Genomic DNA, 21,733 nt, shown 5'->3' on the forward strand with positions numbered 1-21,733 from the left:
CTGCGCAAAGTAGGCCTTTCGACATGCGAGACAAATGCGAAATGCGCACGGAAGCAAAGCCCAGCACATGTGTTTTGCTGTGTGTTATCTTTCCCCCGCGTTGAAAGCCCTTCTTAGCACAGAAGCAATGACAAGCCCCCATCGTGCCCGTTCATTACTTCGTTGATCCTCTGGCAGCTTGAATGTTCGTGCACAATGTATCTATCTCTAAGAATTAACAGAAACACAACTATACTCGTCTCAGATTAAATAATTAACTGAGCCTCCCGAAATTTGGCTGATGCGTAGGCGGCGGCTGAGCACAGCCCTGAGGTAAGAGAGACACAGTTGCTGTTCTGTCGTCATTATACATTTGAAGTGATGCACAATCGTCTAGGATTGTCGCAGCAGACCTAAATGGGTGCAGAAATGCTTTTTCACTTCAAAACACCGTAATAAGTAATAAAGAAAGGCGCCGCATGTTTTGCACTCTAATACAAAAACATACAGCCTTCGGAGTTTCTTCTGATCTCTTCCTATGAAAGACTGGCTATACACTAAGCACATTACATGTTTATAGTATTTTGCACCGAAGCCCACTTCAGATTAATACAGGGAAGAGGAAAAAGCGCTCTTTTTTTGGTGTTAGAATCTCCCTTTACGGAATTCATACACAGATAAACGTACCTTACTTGGGCTTTATTTAACATAAAATGATCTTTGCAGGTAATGAAAGAGGACGTAGAAGTGAACAACACAGTTTAATTCGCTCTAACATACACGTTCACACAACATTGTGATATCTGAAACCAAGACAGGAAACACTTTATTCGCCATACCTCAAATGGCAGTGACCTCGCCATTTTCGGCCGTTTGGTCGTACAATTTTTATTTCCTCGCTGTCATTCAGAAAGCCCACCTAATGACCGCACAGTCTGTGATATACTAGCGTCCGTTCTCGTTAGATCCTTGTACCCCATCCTTCCAATCATTCCTGACCATACGCTCTATGAACTTTTAATAAAATTTTCCTTCATAACAACTGTATTCATATATGTAAGACTGAACTATATAGTCAGATAGCGTTTTTGTTCAATGCATATTTTGCCCTTCAAACGGCTGAAAGCATAGCAGACCGACATAAAATCAGTACTGTGTTTGTACGTACAGTGATATACCGTCAAATACCGTAATACACCGAGCAAGCTTTATTCCCTAATTTCTCTCGTTTCTGCAGCATGCGCGCAATAAAAAAGTGTGTTTTCGCTCTCGGGAAGGTAATGCGACCTAAAAACAGGCAAACATAACTGCGCTTTCATCTTCAGCGAGAGGCATCAGGTACATCTAAACTCCGCCACAAAGAAATTGCTAGCAATGACAAGAAAAACAACGCACTTCCTCTTCCCAGTGCGCTTGAGAAGACAACAATCGCTGTTTGGCGCTCGCAGGCACGTTCAATTCGCCAAGATTTAACTGTATAAGTTATAGAAGGAAAATGTTAACGAGGTGGAGGAATGAATGCTTCCTCGGTGGAGGAATGAATGCTTGCTCGGTATTTTACGGCAACTTCAGTGAGACCATTTAGCAGTTGCTAACGCTGCTATCAGGAGGCCACGCACTGGTGGCTATATTTTTCGTCACACCCTTGAATCTGAAACCAGGGTGTCAAGACAGAGGTCGTTCTAGCCGTGACTATCTCGCCAAGCTGCGCGCTTCCTCACCACAGGCATTCGAGGAACCGCACAAAATGGGCAACAGCCGCATTTAAAGCCAAAATGACACATGAAAATGTCGCACGTATAACACACACGATTCATGCACCAGTGTAGAGGAGAAAAAGATGTTTAAAAAGTGCTACTTGACTGGCAGCCCACCGAGACTGACCGCAAAGCCTTCAAACCTCAAAGAAAACACGTAGCATATATGCACGTTCCCGACTCACCTAAACAAGTACACATGTTTCAATTGCAGAAATGAGATAGAACAGTAGAAAAAGATGCAAGTCTCTGACCACCTTTCGTTTCGGAAATAAATACTACGCCACGAGATACACTTTCCAGCTACTTGGATAGAGCAAGAGGAGATTTGCGATCTGCCAGGTAAATTTGCAGGTAAAATCTACAAGGGTGAATTTAGTTCTTGTCGTGGTATTGAGTTTGACATCCTCGCACTATACATGCAGCTGGCTTTCTTGTTGCACAATGAACGCGACCAACAGAGCGCGCAAGACCTTTTCTTTCGTGCGCGCCTGTCTTGTGGCCAGTACCTTGTTAACGAGCCAGAGGCACAGTCTGTAATGCTAACAGAACTCTTCCTTACAAAGTAGCGCGTACAGCGCCCGCAAGACTAACAGGATTGGACGTAATGGCGAAGCTGTGCACAGCAGCTCGTGTGGAACGCTTTTGCATGAAGCAGCAAATAAAAGTTAATTAATGCGCTACCATTTCTCTGAGTAAGGCACAAAGCTGTTCCGAGACTTCTGTCAACAAAAAAATTCAAATTCGAAATACTAAATAGGCATTCACGTGGCTGCCCATATCACCGGGACAAAAAACGTGTACAGGGAATAGTGAACATTTTTCTTTCTTTCTTCTGCCCTGTTGTCACACCCTCGCGGCCCTTCTGTAGACGACTGGAGCAATGGTTGCGGTTGAGTGCATGCCCTCACAGCCCGGAGATGGGACGTTCTCAATTGGAAGAGTGCATAAATACAGGCACACAAGGCTGACGTGCTCTCTGATTCAGTTTTCTTTTGCGGGATGCTCGGCTGAGCAATGGAGTAAGCTGCGCGCGGAGCGGGCGCTCCGGGGCAATGGGGAAGAGCAGGGGGGGAGGACACACACACGGCGTGCCGTCGTCTCGGCAGTCTGTGGCCACGGGCGTCCAGCGCTCAGGTGGGCACCGTGCCGCCCGAGCATATGAACTGGACGCCGCTGTTGAGGTCCCTGCCGTTGACCAGGTTGTCTGAGCAGAAGTAGGGCAGCAGCACGCCGCGGTGCAGCAGCGCGGCCACGTCCTTGGCGGCCGGCACGCAGGGCACCAGCACGTACACCAGGATGTACCAGAAGGCGGCGAACGCGGCCACCCAGAAGGCGGCGAAGATGAGCAGCAGCAGCCACACCAGCATCCAGCAAACCTTGGCGCCCCCGGAGCTGGCCATCGCGGTTCACCCGCCTGCGAAGGGGTTTTACAAAATCTGCCTACGGCTCGGAGCACCGCGTCACAGAAGATTGCGCACCGAACACCTCCTGCGGCAGTGCCCCTGCGCGGGGCGTGGCGCGCTCGGAAGGCGGCTGCGGGGGTTCGTAGAAAAACTAATGGACGCTTCACACTGCTGCTCGCCGCGAAAGAGTAAAAAAATGAGATCAGGTGGACGGCACGGGAGAAAAGATGACGCCTTGCACTAAGTTCAAGAGCTGTTGATGAACGGTCTCAGGGCGCGTGTTCAGCGTCCCGAACTTGTCTCCCTCCTCAGGGGTTTCGCGTAGGCGTGAATACATCCATTTGCACCGCGAGTGCACGGTTCATATTTTCCCTCCGCAGAGGCATTATTCAAGCGGCGGAGCGTTGTCGCCTTTGTGCGAATGCGGAAACGTCCGCACCATGAAATTTCGATGCGTGCTTAAGTTTGGACGTCAGCAGCCATTTCGTGCGACGCGAATGTTGAGTTCAGTACGCGAAGGCTGTCTCGCGGGAAGATGTAGCGCATTCGGCGCGACCTCACTGACCAAACCCCGTAACGACACTCGAGCTGCGCGTCCACGGACCACGGTGGTCGTTACTCTGCGGGGACGCAAAACAGCCTTGAATGAGAGCTCCCAGGTGTGATATTAAAAAAAAGGAAAAATCGGACGTGCCACCGCACTGACCACGCCTCCCTCGTTTCACATGAAAGCGCTATGGAAAGTATGCAACGCAGCCCGCGAGCGAAACGTCCGCATTGCAAGCTCGAAGCGAATGCACCCGCACGCATCAGAGGTCTGCCCGAAGCTGTTGAGCTTAGCAGCGGAGGATGTGTTGGGATGTGAATGGGTTCCATCGTCTGACTCCATCAGTTTTTAATTATGCAAACGCCACAATGGACAGAATATTAAAAATGAATTTGTGTTTGATCCGCCGCGGTGGCTCAGTGGTTAGGGCGCTCGCCTTCCGAGCCGGAGTACCCGGGTGCGAACCCGACCGCGGCGACCGCCTTTCGACGGTGGCGAAACCCAAAAGGCTCCCGTGTGCTGTGCGATGTCAGTGCACGTTAAAGATCCCCGGGTTTGGAAATTGTTCCGGAGGAAGCCACTACGGCTCCTCTTTCTTCATTTCTTCTTTCACTACCTCCTTTATCCCTTTCCTTACGGCGCGGTTCCGGTGTCCACCGATATATGCGAGGCAAATACTGTGCCAGTTTCCTTTCCTCAAAAACCAATTTTAATTATTTTTGTGTTTGTCTGATCGCACTAATTTTCTTGCTTTCTGTAACAAACGTCACCCCTACAAACATCTTTCTGTCATAAAATGATTACACTACTAATGTCCTCTTCAACAGGACCAATTAAAACAAAAACAAATAAAACATGGAAACATTCCCCAACGCTCTCCCTGGTTTCGGTGACTGCTGGCTTCCTTAGCACGTATGCCACAACGACCCCCCCCCCCCCCTTCTCTTCCCTTGCCTGCTCAACTGCTTGAGGAAGGCCTCAGTTCTGGCAATATTGATGCCATAGGTAGCATAACAGGGTCCTCGCACAGTTTCCGCCCTCACCATTCGATGACGTTCCACGTGACACTCGCGGTATTACAGGACGTACTACTTCCGCCGCAATGGACAAGGGTGGAGCTGGTGAACGCTCCCAAGGTTAGTTTACACTACATATAAATGCCCCCGAATGTAGAAGATCGGACAGCCGCCGCCATAGCTCAGTTGGCAGAGAACAGTACGCGACATACTGCAGAGCTCCCGAGTTCCGCTCCCAGTGAACGCATGTGGTCTTTCTTTCTTCTCCTTTTTAGTCAACTACTTTCTGCCATAAAATGATTACGCCACTAATACCCTCCGCGATCAACAACGCGAATGAAAAAAAAATGATGGAAACATTCCCCAACGTTCTCCTCGGTATCGGTGATTGTTGGCTTCATTAATGCTCAGGATCTGAGAGGACAAAATGTCTTCACTGATACGAGTCGCATTCAACTTGATAAACAACGTGTGAAGTAATTATAGAGTGCGCGTAGCATTCCACCAGTGAACGTTTTATCGCTTTGAAACTACCAGGGGGCTTGTAGCTCACAGCTACGGCAGAATAATATGACAGGGGGAACCTTCTGTTTTCCAGGCAAAAGCTTGAGACCCTTCACAAAGAGGTAGGGCAAGAAAAATCCTCACCGTGCTATTTATGATAAGAGTATCCATTTCTGCGTTTTCCGCAAGTATGTGAACGTCGTGGAAAATAACAGTGCAGAAACATGGGATGGAAAACAACGCCGCTCAAAGGAGCAGCGAAATTGAAAACCAAAATAAGTGAAAATCAACGCAAAACACAAGACTGCTAGCTCTATAGCATCTGTGGCAATGCGAAATGTGAAGTCGTTAGCAGAAGCATGAACTGCAACATCAACTGTCTAAAATTTAATTAAATTTTGACTTAGAGCAAGGAGAAAAAAAAGCGGTTAACGACAATTTGAGCGTCCTTGGATGCCGTTCCTGCCGTCTACATGCGCAGCACAAAGAACGGGTGCGCACTTGCGCGAGGAAGACGGGACACAACAAAGGAACACACACGACATGTACAGAGCGCAACTTCCTACTATTTTATCTACGTAGAAGGCAGATACATTTACACCCGCGCTGGGCAATTAAAAGAATAACAGACAGACACCCGCTGTTCATGCCAGCATACCGCCGCCAAGTGTGCCACCAGAGAGCAGTATACGTGTGAAACTGATACAAAACCCTTGAATACCATAAGCAAAGAGAAAAGAAAAAGATAAAAGGAATGACGATGCATGAGGTGAACGATGAACGTAGCTTTAAAACATCTATTAGCAAAGCAGTGTCAAAGTAAATAAAAACAATAAAACGGTCAATGGGTAAAATTTACTCATCGTAGCAAACGCAGTGTCAATCTGTGTCCCTTTCTTGTGTCCCGTCTTCTTCGCGCAAGTACGTACCCGTTCAAAGATGAACCACCTCGCCCAAACAAGAGTATTACTAGCATGAAGAAGTGCTAGCACTGATTAGGTGAGTTCATCGCGGCTCTGCCAGATGGAATGGCTGCGTTTACACGAGTTTGTTTACACAGAGACCCTTAAATATTTGCATTTTTGCTTCTTATAACACGCGAGCAGTTTCGCCAGTGTGCTCTTAAATGCATCAAACTGTAAGCGTGCTACCCCGGAGATATTTTTCTTTGACCTTTTATTCGCAGTTTCGTTGTTTTTTGCGCCGTTCAGTGTGACTTGCTCTGTTCACAGCCGCCGTATGCTATTTTGGTAGACGCCTCCGTTCTATCAGAACCGCGTCCCTGCATGCGTCTGCTGAGCATGAACAAACAACATAATGCTTGAATTTCTGAAAAGTATTCGACGCCCTCGTAACAGGCGCCGAAGATACAAAGTTAGGAAGTGCAGAGACAGGCATGGCTACAACGGGTGCTCGTACAGCGACTGCGAGGAAAAAACAGCGGCGTACGCATGTAGCAGACGGTACGTAGTTGGTTAGTTGTTCGTGTTGCCGCAGTGTTGCGCTCAGCGCAATACAGTGCTCTTGTAGGGGGCAGCATACAACCCGACAGTGTATTTAAATGAGTTTGTTCCATTCGCGAAAAGCGGATGTTGTGATGAGTAGAAGGTGCAACACCTCTCAATAGAGTGTTGGACGGGAAAAAAGCAACTCATTTTTACGTCCTTAAGGGAAAAGAGAGATGGTTCTAGTTTGGGACCCGCCGCGGTGGCTCAGTGGTTAGGGCGCTCGACTACTGATCTGGAGTTCCCGGGTTCGAACCCGACCGCGGCGGCTGCGTTTTTATGGAGGAAAAACGCTAAGGCGCCCGTGTGCTGCGCGATGTCAGTGCACGTTAAAGATCCCCAGGTGGTCGAAATTATTCCGGAGCCCTCCACTACGGCACCTCTTTCTTCCTTTCTTCTTTCACTCCCTCCCTTATCCCTTCCCTTACGGCGCGGTTCAGGTGTCCAACGATATATGAGACAGATACTGCGCCGTTTCCTTTCCCCCCAAAAAACAATTATTATTCTAGTTTGGAGCGCACATGATAATCGAGTTATTTTGGCCGTTGCCACGGGACTCAACTGGCTTTTAAACCGCAGCTTGTTAAGCTGTCCTGCATACACCCCGTCTTGTCAGCACCTGTAGCGTGCTGGAAACAGGAATAAACGCCTGTAGCAGCCCGCACAGCGTTCTCGGTGCTTGGTGAAACATGGGGCACCACAATATGTCTCTTTTATAAATTTCTTTTTGATCATATGCGCTCGCGAATGCATTCTCCTGTATTTCCGAATAAGGAAGGCGCACAATGGTGCAATTTTATTTTCAGCGACTCTCACATACAGCGCGCTGATGCTAGAATGGATGGGGAAGTTCGACTAATAGCAGCCAACAAGAATTTTATTTAACCGTGCTAACATACGAAACCGCTATAAATGCCAAAGAATCATCAAACAAAAACAAAAAAAGTAAAAAAATCACTAAATTAGCTGGTCTAAGCGGCTCCACCAGGAAAAAAAAAAGAAAAACACCACGCATACAGGGTTATCATTTAGAAGCACTCTCAGCAGAAATATTTAGAAAGACTGTGCAACTGTGTTTCATCTGTTTAGAGTTGTACCCGTGCTCTCCATTTCACCGAAAGGAAGTAAAACGAGCACGACTACTGAAGTTAGAACCCGGCTCGCGTCAGCGTTTTGTTTTTACTAGGGGCCGCGGCTTTGCTCCCACCCGACGGGCGGGCGCAGAGCCAGCACCGGCGGGGCCGTCGCTCAAGGCGCGTTTAGCAACGCCCGCAGGGGTACCCTGGCGAGCCGGAAGCGTTAACAGGACGAGGCAATTTTAGCAGCGGCAGCTGTATGATGTTAGGAAATCATTTCCGCAGCTCTGTTTCGACCATGCATGCCTTGTGTTTAGTGAAGGCTTCATTCTTTGGGAAAAGTTTTATGAACCGTGCTACGTTGACTCGGGAAAAGCCTAAAATCAAAGTACAGTGCATTCCTAATCCACAAGCAAAAGAAGGGAAACACAACCATTATCTTGCTCCTTTATTGAATGAACGTTTTTCTTTTTATGCGGTTCATGTGCGGTTCACTCAGTGGCGAGCGATTATGCGTACGGTGTATTAAAACTGCAGGTATGCACGAAAGATATAGCACAGCTTAGAGCATGGTACAATTTAGCAACAACTGCATAAGCCCTCTTGGTTTCTACCGTGTGCTAAGGAGCTCATCATCATCATCACCACACCATGGTCATCGTCATCGTCATCCTCCCAAAATATAAGGTTATTAGTGCTGTTGATTTCTGAACAACGGTTTCCCTTTACAGTGCGACGTATTTTTGTGCTTTTGCTTTAGGGTGTGTGGTTTAACCATGCATGTTAGCAATCCGTTAGTAATACTGTGTTACGTAATGGTCCTTCTGAGCAAAGCTGTGCTGTTGAGACGCTGCCAAACGGACGGGGGCTGCGGTTTCGTCAAGCTACTCCTGATCACATATTATCTCCACCTCACGCAAGAAATTTTCGCCGGGAAAGTCACACTGCTGCACCCTTTTGGACGTAGAAAGTTTAGAGAAATGCATGGCACAAATTTGACCGCTCTTGCTTGTTGCGTGCGTTTTCTCCCGGGGAGACCGCAGTCCCTCATTCCACAAAGGACTCGCTGTTTGCTTTGGTCTTCCTCCATCCACAACGCCGAGGAGGCTCAAGGCGCAATGTTTATGGTCGCCGCATTTTCGGGCCGATATCTTCAGACTGCGAATAACGTTTACGGTGCGGCGCGTTATCTTTCCGTCGATGCAAGCCGCAGTCTCTTTGGCGGCGTTCCTCACCAACGCCCTCAAACATGACCGCAGTGCGACGACGTGGGAGCCGCGCCGTGCCAAAGCGCCGCGTTAGCAGTGCGCACAGTTCACGAGAAAGTTTTTTCTGTCGCCCACCATAGCCTAGACAGCATGCCGCTGCCGCCAGCACGTTTTGACGTAAGGCGATCCGCGTTCCAAGATCCCCGCCATTGCTTCGCCGTCTGGAATTTCGCTTATCGTGCGGCGGCCCGTTCCTCTCCGTGCGCAGCCATAAAGCAGCCGCGCAGGCTTCGTGAGGAACAGCTGCGGTCGGCGTCGTTGGGCGCACACCTGTGTCGGCGGTCGTGCGAGGTGGCCGCGCCACGGAGAGCCCTTTTTCACGCCCTTGCAGGAGCGAGCTGCTGCGTACTACCTGCTAAGAGGCGAGATTGTGACGCACCGTCGGCGGCCGAGCCGCCGCGCAGTGTTTGCACAGCGCTCTCTGCTCGTCCCCCAACTACGGCCGCGATGCCGCCCACAGAACGAGGGAGAGCGTTCCCAACTCTCGCTCGGCCTATACGGTTATCTCGCTTTCTAGAAATAAGGTGTAAGCGTATTGTGCGTGTCAGAAAGTTTCCTATTTATATGTCGTTTTAACTATTGTAACAACCATAGCGGAAGTTTGGTTTTATGGTTAATGGGGTTTAACATCACAAAGCGACTCAGGCTACGGGGGCGCCGTAGTGGAGGGTTCCACCTGGGGTTCTTTAACGTGTGCTGACATCGCACAGTACACGAGCCTCTAGCATTTCGCCTCCATCGAAATTCGACCACCTCGGCCGGAATCGTACCCGCGTCTTTCGGGTCAGCAGTCGAGCAACCCAGCCACTGTGCCACAACTGCGGCAATCGTAGCGAAAGTGGTAGCAGTGAGTTGTTTTACCCAACTGACTTCCGAAAGGCGAACTAAATGGAATGTTGCCGCCCACGCACAGGCTCTCTTCCTAGCTGCATGTAGACTGAGATAGAGTCAGGCTCTTAATTTATAGTCGCTATTCAGTGTTAGCTGTCCCCATTACAGCAAAAGCTTCGAAAAGAAAGGGGGAAAAATCACATTCGTTTGAAATGCTACTAACAAAAAGGACTTCTTTTCTCTTGCAATGTCAGATCAGCGTAGCAATTTGCGATAAGCGTTGCAATGTGCGATAAGAGTCCACTTTCCGCATTAGCAAGTTGCTACTTGGAGACCTAACTGCGAATGTAAAGACAAGGGTTGCTTTGCATGGGTACGTCGTTTTCTCGTAAGAAAAATTACGCATTTTCTGCGCATTGTTACTCTATTTGGAAGACAAAATACGCACATCATGACAACCGACTAGAAGCCTGCATTTGCCCTTCGTTAGTAAGTCAGATAACGTCAGTATGTGGCCCTTGACACTTATTATCGCCCGGAAGTTAATAGCAGTGGTTCAGAGATGCCAGTAAACAGTAACATCTAGATAAACAGACCCGATGTTTAATAATCATATCAGTATACATCAACATGTTCATATGACTCGATAGGAGACAAAAAGTTCGGAAACATAATAAGCGAATGCTGACAAGTACTAATTAAAGTTCCAATACTACGCAGTCTAAACATAGTAGCTGTGTTCGAAAGCGTTAGCACTTGCCAGAATAGGTTTGACATTAAGACTGTGATAAGGCCTATTTGCTGATACTATAGATAACGAGATATAATTATTTTCCGAAAGTGGACCGGACGAGTGAACAATGGGGTATAGAAAAGCTTTAAATATTCAGTTTTCTCGCGCGCAGCGATCACATGAAAATTTATGAAGGTCGCTGCAGATGAGGGTGAAAAACGATGGTCTAATAGTTTTCCGTAGTACAGATACAATTCTGTTCATTTCAGAGTCCCACAGAATAGAAGAATATTCGAGCTATTCTTTTCACCCGCTTTGATGCGACATGGCCTGGCCGGAGGTGGACAGTATGACATTAAAACGCGCGCTCGCTCTCCCAGATGTTCTCCGTCACGGGTTTTGCTGCCTTTATCGGACTGCCTAAACGGCAGCCGCCTTCGACGCGTAGGCAGGCTGCGCGCGGCGCAACGCAGAAAAACAACTCCATCTACCACGGCCTTTACGCGCCGCTAACCGGTTCTACGATACGTGTTCGCAAGTGTGCGCCGTGCCTGTCCGACAAAGAGCGTACCTGCATCCCCTTCTAGGTGCATTTGAATGAAGCTGACAGAGCTAGCTGCGTAGCTTTTAGTTTTATTCGCATTAAGGGCACAGGGTAAGGTAAAATTAGAAAAAAAATCGTTTTTTTTTTCTTTTGGAGTTTTAGAAGTTCAATTCTTTCTACACATGTTCCATGATCGCACTTTCCTCAGAAAGCCATATTTACGGCTGAAAAACGCTTTTTCCGAAACCAAGTAGTGAGCGGCCACGCCCCCTTTCAGGATTAACGTCAATTTTTTCAACCAAAAAGTCCACCACCTGATTTCAAAACTTGCCTAAAATCAGCTACATATAAAAAAGTGTCTGGCAACTATTGTACAGCTCCTCTTTTTTAGCCAAGACAATCCTGAGACGCTTTGCACGTTTTTTCCACGTTTCTGCAACCTTCATGCAGCTGCGTCCGAGTGCTATCCCTTTCGATCAGTGTTGTAAATTGTGCCGGTGTTGGTTGCTGCTGATAAGTTGAGATGCCCAGGGCAAAGAAGGCCTTCGTCAGGCGTGAATTTCACGGCAACCGCTACGCTCATCGTGAAAAAGCAAAAGGATGTCCACGACCGAATGAGATCCCGAACGCCGAACGCGCCAGCTCCTCGACATCGAAGCTTTCAAGATCTTCTCTGTGCTTCCAGGAAGAGGATGTGCTACAGAGCAGCAGCCAATATGCCTTAATGGACATGGACGGCATTTGTGCCGCAATTACACAGATTTGTGTGTGCAGAGAGCGCGGTGGAAGTGTTGAGCTCATAGAAATTGTGACAAAACGGGTAGGTGTTGCAAGCGTTTACAGTTTGAACTGTGAAGTGTGTAGTGCCGCACAACGATTTGAGACGTTGAAGAAAACTACTTCTGGCCTCTATGAAGCCAACCTCAGGTTAGTGTATGCCTTGAGGTCCATTGGTAAGGGAATGGCTCCAGGAAATATACTCTGTGCTATGCTAAACCTTCCTAAGCCGCCGACAAAGTTTGCGAAATACAATCAAGAGCTTCTAGGTCACATCGAAGCTGCTGCTCAGGAGTCGATGAAAAGGGCAGCTGACGAAGCTGTGCAGCTGAATGAGGGGGATAAAGACATCGCAGTTGCTCTTGATGGAAGCTGGCAGAAGCGAGGCCATACTTCCAATAACGGCATAGTCTCTGCGACCAGTGTAGACTCTAGGAAAGTGCTGGATGTGGAGATTTTGTCTAAACGTTGTCCAAAGTGCAGCATCAAGGGTACAAACAGTGACCCCCTTCATAGAGAGGTGTGCCAAAGCAACTACCAAGGCACCAGCGGTGGAATGGAAGTCGCAGGAGCACTGAAAATTTTCGGCAGGAGTAAGGAGCTTCACGGCGTTCGATACGTCAAATACCTTGGGGATGGTGACAGCAAGGCTTTTATGGCTGTGAAGGCACAGATGCCATATGGTGATTCCGTTGAAATATCCAAGGTTGAGTGCTTAGGGCACGTGCAAAAAAGGATGGGCACAAGGTTACGAAGGCTAAAAAAAGGAAACAAAGCAGGAAAACTCTCTGATGGAAAGAGCCTCTCGGGCCAAGGCCGACTGACTGATGCAGTAATAGACAAGCTCCAGACGTACTATGGTTTGGCCATCAGAAGAAATGTAGGAAACCTGGATGAAATGCGAAAGGCCGTTTGGGCAACCTTCTTCCACTTATCGGACACAGACGATGACCCATGCCATGGACTTTGCCCAAAGGAACCTGATACGTGGTGTGCCTTCAACAGAAGTCAGTCGGAGGGCAAGCCATTTTTCCACAAGGAGAGTTTGCCTGCATCTGTCTTGGAGGCTATCAAACCCATTTATAGGGAGCTATCGAAGGCTGAGCTCCTAGAGAAGTGCCTGCATGGGCGAACTCAAAATGCAAATGAGTCGTTCAACCATGTTGTTTGGGAACGCGCGCCAAAGAATGTGTTTGTTAGGCATCGGACCCTACGGATGGCAACACTGGATGCTGTTCTTTCATTTAATGATGGTAGCATCGCACGGGCCAACGTTTTGAAGGCATGTGGATTGAACCCAGGGAGCAACACCATCAAGTGGCTGAGGGAAGCTGACCATAAGCGCATGTACTTTGCGGACCGAGCAACACGACAGCTTACAAAAGAGGCCCGACAGTCAAAACGACAAGCCGAAAAGCGAAAAAATGACGACGACAGTGACTACGAAGCAGGGGGCTATTACACCAATTACTATGGAGGCGTTTCTGCGAATAAAAAATGGTTTTTCACATCTTTTTTCTCTTTACGCTCTATTATCTCAAAACAGTGTTTTTTCTTACAAAGGTTCCATTATTTCCAATGCCTTTCAAGACAGACGGCTGATTTTTTTTTGCAATCATCTACATAAGTGTTGCCAACTACTGAACTAGAATTAAGCAATTTCACTGAGCAGTTATTCTGTTATGAATTTTGAAATGCGCAAAGAAAGGCCCGATTTGTGTACTACCGGAAAAAATTTTATTAAAAATCAAATTTTCAACACATTTCAAATATTCTAGTTCAGTAAAAAGAGCACAAAATTTGGCAAACAATTATATATGTATTATTAGGCTACTTTTATTAGTTAGTGAGAAACATGTACCTCAACATGGCCTAAAATGCATGGGAAGTATTGGGCGTACCCTGTGCCCTTAAGCAGGAAACTTATACTCAGCTCAAATACGTAAGCCAACGCTTCATGGGATCACGTGCCTAAACTCAACAATTATTGCAAAGCGAGATAAACCAAGTAGGCACGCGTGAAAATCCTTGCGTAACTAAAGTCGGAAAAGAGGAATGCCAATATGCTCCTTGCAGTGAGCTTTTCAGGCTTGTGTCAGCAAGTGTGATTCTCGAGAGGACGCGTGGCAAGCGCGGTTATACATTACCAGTCTATACCGTTAACTGTCTGCGTGGCATCCCACTGCGATTGGAAAAAATGAATCATTCCAAGACTCTTTGCCGTATCCTTCAAATGAGCTGGGCAGTGAAAGCTGGATTGCCCCCCGTGTTTCTGTGTCAAGTCCCTTGGCAGGAGCTGAAAGTTGAGCTCGCTGACCCACATTTGCCTACCGGCTGCCAGCTTGGACAAACCAGCGTCCGTGAACCAAGCGCAACCTGCTTGCACTGCGGTCGCGCCCAAAGTGCGAGAAAAATGCCGTTCCGCCGCACTGCATGCTCGCCGCAAACCCTTGCCACTGTCGCCGCCCCGTCCAGATGCCATGCAGATACAGCGCAGCGCCGATCTGACTTTGCAGCAAGACGATAAAGAGCGAGTGCGCGATTCACTCGTTAGCTCGGCACTGAGTGAGCAAGGAGAAGTGTCCTCTTATTGCCACTAAGAGAAATGCAATAAGGGACAAACACACCAAGTGTGATACGGAAGTGAACTCACTGTGAAGTATGCAGTTCACCACAGAACGATTTGGTTATATAGTCGAGAAACTGTCCATAGTGACTGTGCATCGAAATCTAGCACTGTGATTTGGTACAAGACTTTGACCTCAGCTGACTGTCCCGCCCCTCGCGGAATTTAAATCAACTGGTCAAAGCTGTTCGACACATGGATGCGCCATCAGCAGCTTTTAGCACGTACGTACGTACGTATGTATGTATGTATGTATGTATGTATGTATGTATGTATGTATGTATGTATGTATGTATGTATGTATGTATGTATGTATGTATGTATGTATGTATGCATGCATGCATGCATGCATGCATGCATGTATGCATGTATGTATGTATGTATGTATGTATGTATGTATGTATGTATGTATGTATGTATGTATGTATGTATGTATGTATGTATGTATGTATGTATAAAGCATTACAGCCAGAAAATTAACCATTAGATTTTGGTTAACCAGATAATTATCGCCCTACATATCCCCTGAAATCCGCCATTGCTGATACAATACGAAGAGGCCGTCTTTTTTCCTCGAAAGCTAATTTCAAATATATCTGAAATTCAGGAGCGAAGCATTCGGTACATATAACGCCGTGCCTGCTTCTCAGCACTCCAGAAAACGAGCTGGGAACCACCTTCCAACTAAAATATTTATTATTGTCATTCGCCTACGTATCGTCTTAGCCATAAGTAACCAGGAAACGGGGTTTGCTTCAGCCGTATAGTAGTGTCTTCACGGCACCCCTAAAGACCGAAATGTCTCGAAAGGTGAGAATAAAGGCCTTATACATATTTTCACCTAAAGGACAGCCATACGTGCTCCGCTGCACAGATAAGAAACAAACCCCATTGCCTGGTTAGTTTTGCATAAACGGTATACCTACATTCACCCATGGTGCGTTATGGCAGTGTGCATTATTCGTCATTTTACAACACTTCCGCAAAAGCAACAACATTCAAACAAACCCAAACAACCGAACAAAGACAAAGCAGTCTGGCTGAAAGTGAAACGATGCTAGTTTGCGAGACCTCACTTTGACTCTTGTGCCTATTTTAATGCCTATAATCTGAAGACTATTAGATCAAATCGCTCTCAGTCTAATGAAAACTGCGTTCCCTGGTTACGAGCGGTCGACGCGCGTGTGGCCAAGGCGCCCCCCTCCCCCCTTCCCCGCCCTCCTTCTGGAAACACTGGCGGAAAAGGTTCACCCCCGCTCCTCCCACCTCCCCAGCGCTTTCAGAGCCCTTCCTGACACTGAACCCTGACTGTCAAGACGACAACGATTGCCACGTCTGAGCAAGAAATTCCCCTTATTAGCATCACATCTCATTGTCTTTCGTAAAACGCTGTATATATATATATATATATATATATATATATATATATATATATATATATATATATATATATATATATATATATATATATTAGGTTTAGGTTTAAGGGGGTTTAACGTCTCAAAGCGACTCGGGCTATGAGAGACGCCGTAGTGAACGGCTCCGGAAATTTCGACCACCTGGGGTTCTTTAACGTGCACTGACATCGCACAGCACACAGGCCTCTAGAATTTCGCCTCCATCGAAATTCGACCGCCGCGGCCGGGATCGAACCCGCGTCTTTCGGGCCGGCAGCCGAGCGCCATAACCACTGAGCCACCGCGGCGGCTCTCTCTCTCTCTCTCTCTCTCTCTCTCTCTCTCTCTCTCTCTCTCTATATATATATATATATATATATATATATATATATATATATATATATATATATATATATATATATATATATATATATATAGATTTGTGCATATTAAACTAATTTCACATCTTTCATTGCCGCAACGTCCAATGAAATGCGTGCATTCTAGCATGCCACTTGGTGTGACGGCACCGAAGCACGTATAAACAGTTGTGCGTTTTCCTAATAGAGTTGCTGGAAGTTAGCGCTGCGTGTGTCGACCTCTGTCGCCGTTCCTTGCCTTGTGATGTGATAGGCTTTACGAGAGAAAAAGCCCATGTGTTGAGGTTAGTGATAACATGTTCTCATTTTCTTTTCACAGTTTCTGGCCCTGACGCTTCCTGCTCTCCTCTCCACTAACTTCACATTCTACATAAGATGTATCCGAAGCAGTATAGGGATACATGTCCGTGGTGCGGGGCAACCCCCACGCTGTATCATGTCACATGGGAATGCATACACAATGTAGCTTTCCGACGTAACAAAGAGCCAAATGCGGAGCAGTGGGAGGACCGGCTAACCACAGCAGCCAGCTCAAGGTCCAAAGAGACCTAGTAAGCCACGCATGCCGGATAGCCAGGGACAGTGGTGCCTTGAACTAGGGACGCGAACCACGCTCAGCCTGGAAGACATCGGCAATCTTCGGGAAAGCAGCAAGACTCCTTTATTAGAGCAATAAAGTTTATTCACTCACTCACTCGTCCTCGCTTCTCTTTAACTTCCTTCAACGAGGCGCCTCACTATTACAGGTGAAAAATCTCTGTTATGAATTGTTCCTCACATCCTAGAGGCATGATCTCATTTATGTCCTTTGTAAAAACAAAAATAATAAAATCGTTTGAAATGCTTAAGGCTGGACAAATCGAGTGCCTAAATGTTTGTGCTGAGATGTCACAAACGCAGTTAGCGTCGAACTAACTATAGAATAAACTTTCTAAGATACACTTCTAGGCATTTAATTCTAAACGAAAATTTTTATCTCGGCGCAGGCTAGCGAGTTCTCCGCTTGTGTTCTCTTCTTTTGTTTCAGGCATAGATAGCGAGAGACAGATTTTCAGTATTTACAGCTGCTGATTCGTTGCTGTCACATGGAAATGCCAGCACGCAAAGCCAAAGCACCACTTCATTCGGCTTCCCCACGAAAGGTAATTAAAACCTAATCATATCCGTGTTGCGTCAGGCAGCCCATACGTTAGGAATGAGCAGTGACATAGCAAGATTCTGTCGGAACTGGATAACTGTGTAAACTTTAGAGGCACGAAATCAGTTAGCTTCAGCAAGCCAACAAAGAAGGATCGGTGTCATCGACACGTTTGCTAGAGCACTAGACGAGAGTTTCTCCAACCCCGCACTACGGGCTATTTTGTGGTTACGCGCTAGCAAGAGGGTCTCGCAGCACCGCAAATATAAACGAGAAGCTGAGGCGGGTCATGCGACTGCCAACGAATATGGCAACGGAGTTGTTGCTGCTTCGTTCGCGAGCACTTGAACTGTTACGCACTGCTCGTGGCGCAGACTCGAAAAAGAAACAAAAGAGGCCCTCAAAGAGTTCAGAAAGCGGGCTCAAGGTCCGCGTGGAACGCCCGTTTACACTAATGGGCTCCTTCCGACAGACCACGGACCTCGCCGTCAGCGCAGCGTCAACAGCGCATTGATATGCCACTCAGAATCATTCGGCCGTCAATGTCCTTGTTTGTTCGGGGTCTGTTCTCCACTGCTCGCGCCCCGCTCAGCGCGGTTAGCGGGCGACAGAGCGTCCTGCCCTGCTCGCAGCGCAAAACGAGCAGAGCCGGGCAGATGCCACGCGGGAGGGCGGCAGGCTGCCGCGCCGCTTCCGCCAGCCGCGAAAATGAAAGCAAATGCAAAGGAAGGCGTCGTCATGGGCCGCGCTTTCCCTTTTCGTACGTCTAAAAAAGAGAGCCCGCGACGCCAGGATCCCGCGGCGAGCACGGGGTGCGGAAAGAGAGGTTCGCGCTCAAGACTCGGCTGCCGATATTCGCGCTTGCTCGAGCATGTAACTGTTTCGGTAGCGCTCAGCCAGCGTCGAAGACATGGTCGCGAGCCCGCTTTGACGAGGACAAGAAACCGCCACCGTGTGGCTTCAGAATTCGTTGTGACTATTGTTTCTCGGCGATCACCGAACGCCCTTGGGCCGATGCAGGGACAAAAAACCAATCGCTCACTTCGTGCGTGAAGCGGAGCTTGTATGCCTTTCTGAACAAAAGCTACCGTGTCGCATCCCTTAAAGAATATGTGCGTGAAAAGAAGCATTCAGGTGGAGGTGCAGTGTCAGATAACAAGGTGACCGCATGCAGCTCAGCGTGCAACTGCATGCAACTCTTTAGTGACCTCAAGGAAACTCTCAATTCTGGCTGTCAGGGACGTTAGAGTGCAATTGCTCAAATTTTTAACTTTTGTCTGCACAGCCGACGGGCATCGCTTCGGTAATAAATACTCCGGAACGCATTATATTACATTTACATTAGGCTGTCAGAAAGCGGGAGTCCTTTGAAAAACGCAAATACAACAGCACATACTATAAGTAAAATATTTTCCTTTTGTGGAAGGCCGGAGCAAAAGAAAGGGCATGAAAACATACATTCGATCTCAAAGTAAAACCCTTCTTTTGGGTTGTAAACAACAAGACAATATACAACTGACGTCATGCAGTTTAAAAAACTAAAGCATCTGATCTGAAAAGAAAAAATATCCTGAAGCCACGCTTCGTCTTTTTTTTTTCTCTCTCTCTCTCTCTCTTTGCTCACGAGGAATCTATTCAGTAAAACGAGACGACAAAAGGCGCACAAAGAACGTGGTCAAGTTTATCAGCCTGAAAACTTCTGCAGCCAGATCTTTCGCGGTCGCTGAAAGCGACCACTCTGACCATGGCAAATACTGCCCTGCAAATTTCCTCAGCTCGAGCCGGGCGCGCTGTATTTAGTTTCCACACCCAGGACATGCGGACAAACATTTTGTTATGCCTCCTTAGCAGTAGAACACTGTCTGCACCTGTTGCTCAACTAACTACCCGGAAAGTTGAGGCTCAACGAAACCTGTACAACTGTTGGCTCACGCCTAATGCGCTCGCGGCTGCACACACGCGATGCAAAGCGCTGGGACCGGCTCTGGGAGGCGCTGGGAGGCGGTGGATTTCCGGCGGCTTGACCTTATTCGCGCCGTTTTGGCCCGTTGAGGAGCCGGAGAGAGCAAAAACAATAAAATACAATAACATAAAAAGATAGGCAACACCTTCACCTGTGGAACGCCAGCTCGATAGCCGGCGATACCGATGCGCGGGGCCACGCACCTGTGCGAGACCAGCTCGCAAAGGCGCGTGGCCCGGCCCCGCTCTCACTCACCTGCGGCGCAGTCAAGGGGTGGCTGCCGGGGGGAAACGAGACAAGTGCAGCGTCGGTGCGCGCAGAACGCGGCCCCCGCCGACGATGCCCTCCGAGGTTCGTGCGACAAGTGTCGGCGTGGACGACCAGGCAGCGCGCAGCTGTGCGAAGGCGCTCCCACTGGCAGCCACGCCCGCGTGGCAGTCCCCGCTGAAAACAGTGGGCCCGAGTGCCGCCAAGCTAGCTCGCTCGAAGGGGCCCTCACCCCCTTTTCGTTTGCAGGATGTGCGGCGGGGCTGGCACGGAAACAACTGCCAACGCAAAAACAGCAGCAGGAAGGCAGCGCCGCAGCGAGATACGCGGGCGGAGAGAGTGCACAAGCACGAGGAGAGGATAGACACAACAGGGGAGAGAAACTTGCGTTACCAGTTGGGGGGAAGTTCTAGTACGCAAGATGGCAGCACCGACGCTGCGGCTTGCTGCTTGCCGCCCTTTGTTGATGCCCGTTTGAACGTTCAACTCTTGATAGCGGGGTGAATTGCGGCCGCTGACGGGTGCAACACGCACGCAGCGTGTTGGCGCGCAACCGGCCTCCCCGACATGGACACGTCGGCTCGGACGGAGCCACCCGAGGACTCCCCCGGGAGCAACTTCTCGGCACTTGCTCCTCGGTTTTTGGCTCTTCCTACGGCTCTAACGGTGTTAATCGCTCAGCTTTCAAAGCATTGCCGTTGAATTCAGTTTACATCCGAAAAGCGTGGGCTTACTCCGAGATCACTTTTCAGTTGCATGGCGCAGGTTTGCCTTTGAAAGGTGCCGAGGTCCTCGTAGCGCCGCAGCAGCAAATCCGCCTCAGACGGAACGTTGCGGAGCTTCTCTGCCATAAACCCCATTTGCTATTGCGAAAAGAAGACTCTCGGACCACATGTTTTTTTTTTTTATTGCGTCAGTTTTCTAGTGTACCCTGAAGTAAAACATGGTATTGGGCTAGTTGGTTCATAGGATCAGCAAATATAAAACTGTGTGCATCTTTGCGTTCTCCTCCCGTCCCGTCTTCACGCAGTTTCATATTTGCTGATCTACTGCAGCCCTCCATCCAACGCTAAAGCGGTTCATGTCATGATTGCATTACCTGGGCATTTCATGTTTTGAAAAAAAAAAAGGTGGTCTTTCTCCTTACTGGTCAACCTGCCACTATTACACACCGCGTTCTACTATGCGAAACTTCCACATTCGGTTCACTGCCTGTCTTTTTGTGAAGCCGGGTTCGATGAGCAGATCATACTTTTTTTTTTAAATGTATGTTGGAGTGCTTCGTGAAAGGCTCGATAATGTTAACCATTACTTTAAAAAACTACTATATCTTTTAGACAGATATAGCTCGAGCGCCCAAGAGAAATTTCCTCGGGAAGGAATATTTAGCGCCCATCAGCAGAGCATAATGCGCCAGTAACTTCATTGCTGCCTTACAAAAATAATGTTCTTTCCTGCTATGTAGGATACGAGCAAATAAAAACAGCAGTCGACAACAACAGCATATGGCTCACAGGATGCTGTATTACTTCTTTAACCAATCGCAGCACCGAACGAAATCAAAATTTTAAAATTCCACTCTATTAACAAGCCAGGGTATCAAAATTTTGCTCTTATAATTTGGACTCGTTATTAGCCTTTGTTTAGGTAAGAAGGATTAAGAACGAACTATTTTCATCGCGCGGAAGGGCAGTGTGTGGCGGTCATAAATGTGGGCAGAGCTTCAATGAAGATTTTAATTGTATCCGACCAGAGTTACAGAACAGATACAAGGATAACTGATGCCTAAATAAAGAAAGTGCTTACAAACCTAAGGCAGTCATTGAACTTCAGATGACCCTACTGGACGAAAACGGTTCGTTACTTTTAAAAATCACGACTCTGAGAACGTTTCCGTTGACTCTAGCGTTTTACTCCGCTGTGTAAATTATGCTGTGAAAGGTATTACCCCAAAAACGAAATTATATACAGACGACTGTGTTTTATACTCGAAACAGAAAGCCCCTGGGATCAGATATT

General features: G+C 47.9%; 1 protein-coding gene across 1 annotated transcript; it reads right to left on the reverse strand.

The window, feature by feature from the left end:
* Window positions 1–721: 721 nt before the first annotated feature.
* Window positions 722–20,101, reverse strand: LOC144113970 (uncharacterized). Its single transcript, XM_077647387.1, has 2 exons — window positions 19,703–20,101; window positions 722–3,153 (listed from the first exon to the last, which is right to left on the reverse strand). The coding sequence occupies exon 2, from the start codon at window positions 3,137–3,139 to the stop codon at window positions 2,870–2,872; it is 270 nt and encodes an 89-aa protein (XP_077503513.1). The 5' UTR covers window positions 3,140–3,153; window positions 19,703–20,101; the 3' UTR covers window positions 722–2,869.
* Between the last annotated feature and the right edge of the window lie 1,632 nt (window positions 20,102–21,733).

Source organism: Amblyomma americanum, chromosome 1, assembly GCF_052857255.1.
Source record: "Amblyomma americanum isolate KBUSLIRL-KWMA chromosome 1, ASM5285725v1, whole genome shotgun sequence".
Classification (NCBI taxonomy): domain Eukaryota; kingdom Metazoa; phylum Arthropoda; class Arachnida; order Ixodida; family Ixodidae; genus Amblyomma; species Amblyomma americanum.

Bases quoted from the DNA above. Each gene is read 5' to 3' on its own strand.
- LOC144113970 (XM_077647387.1), bottom strand. From the start codon at position 3,139: ATGGCCAGCTCCGGGGGCGCCAAGGTTTGCTGGATGCTGGTGTGGCTG.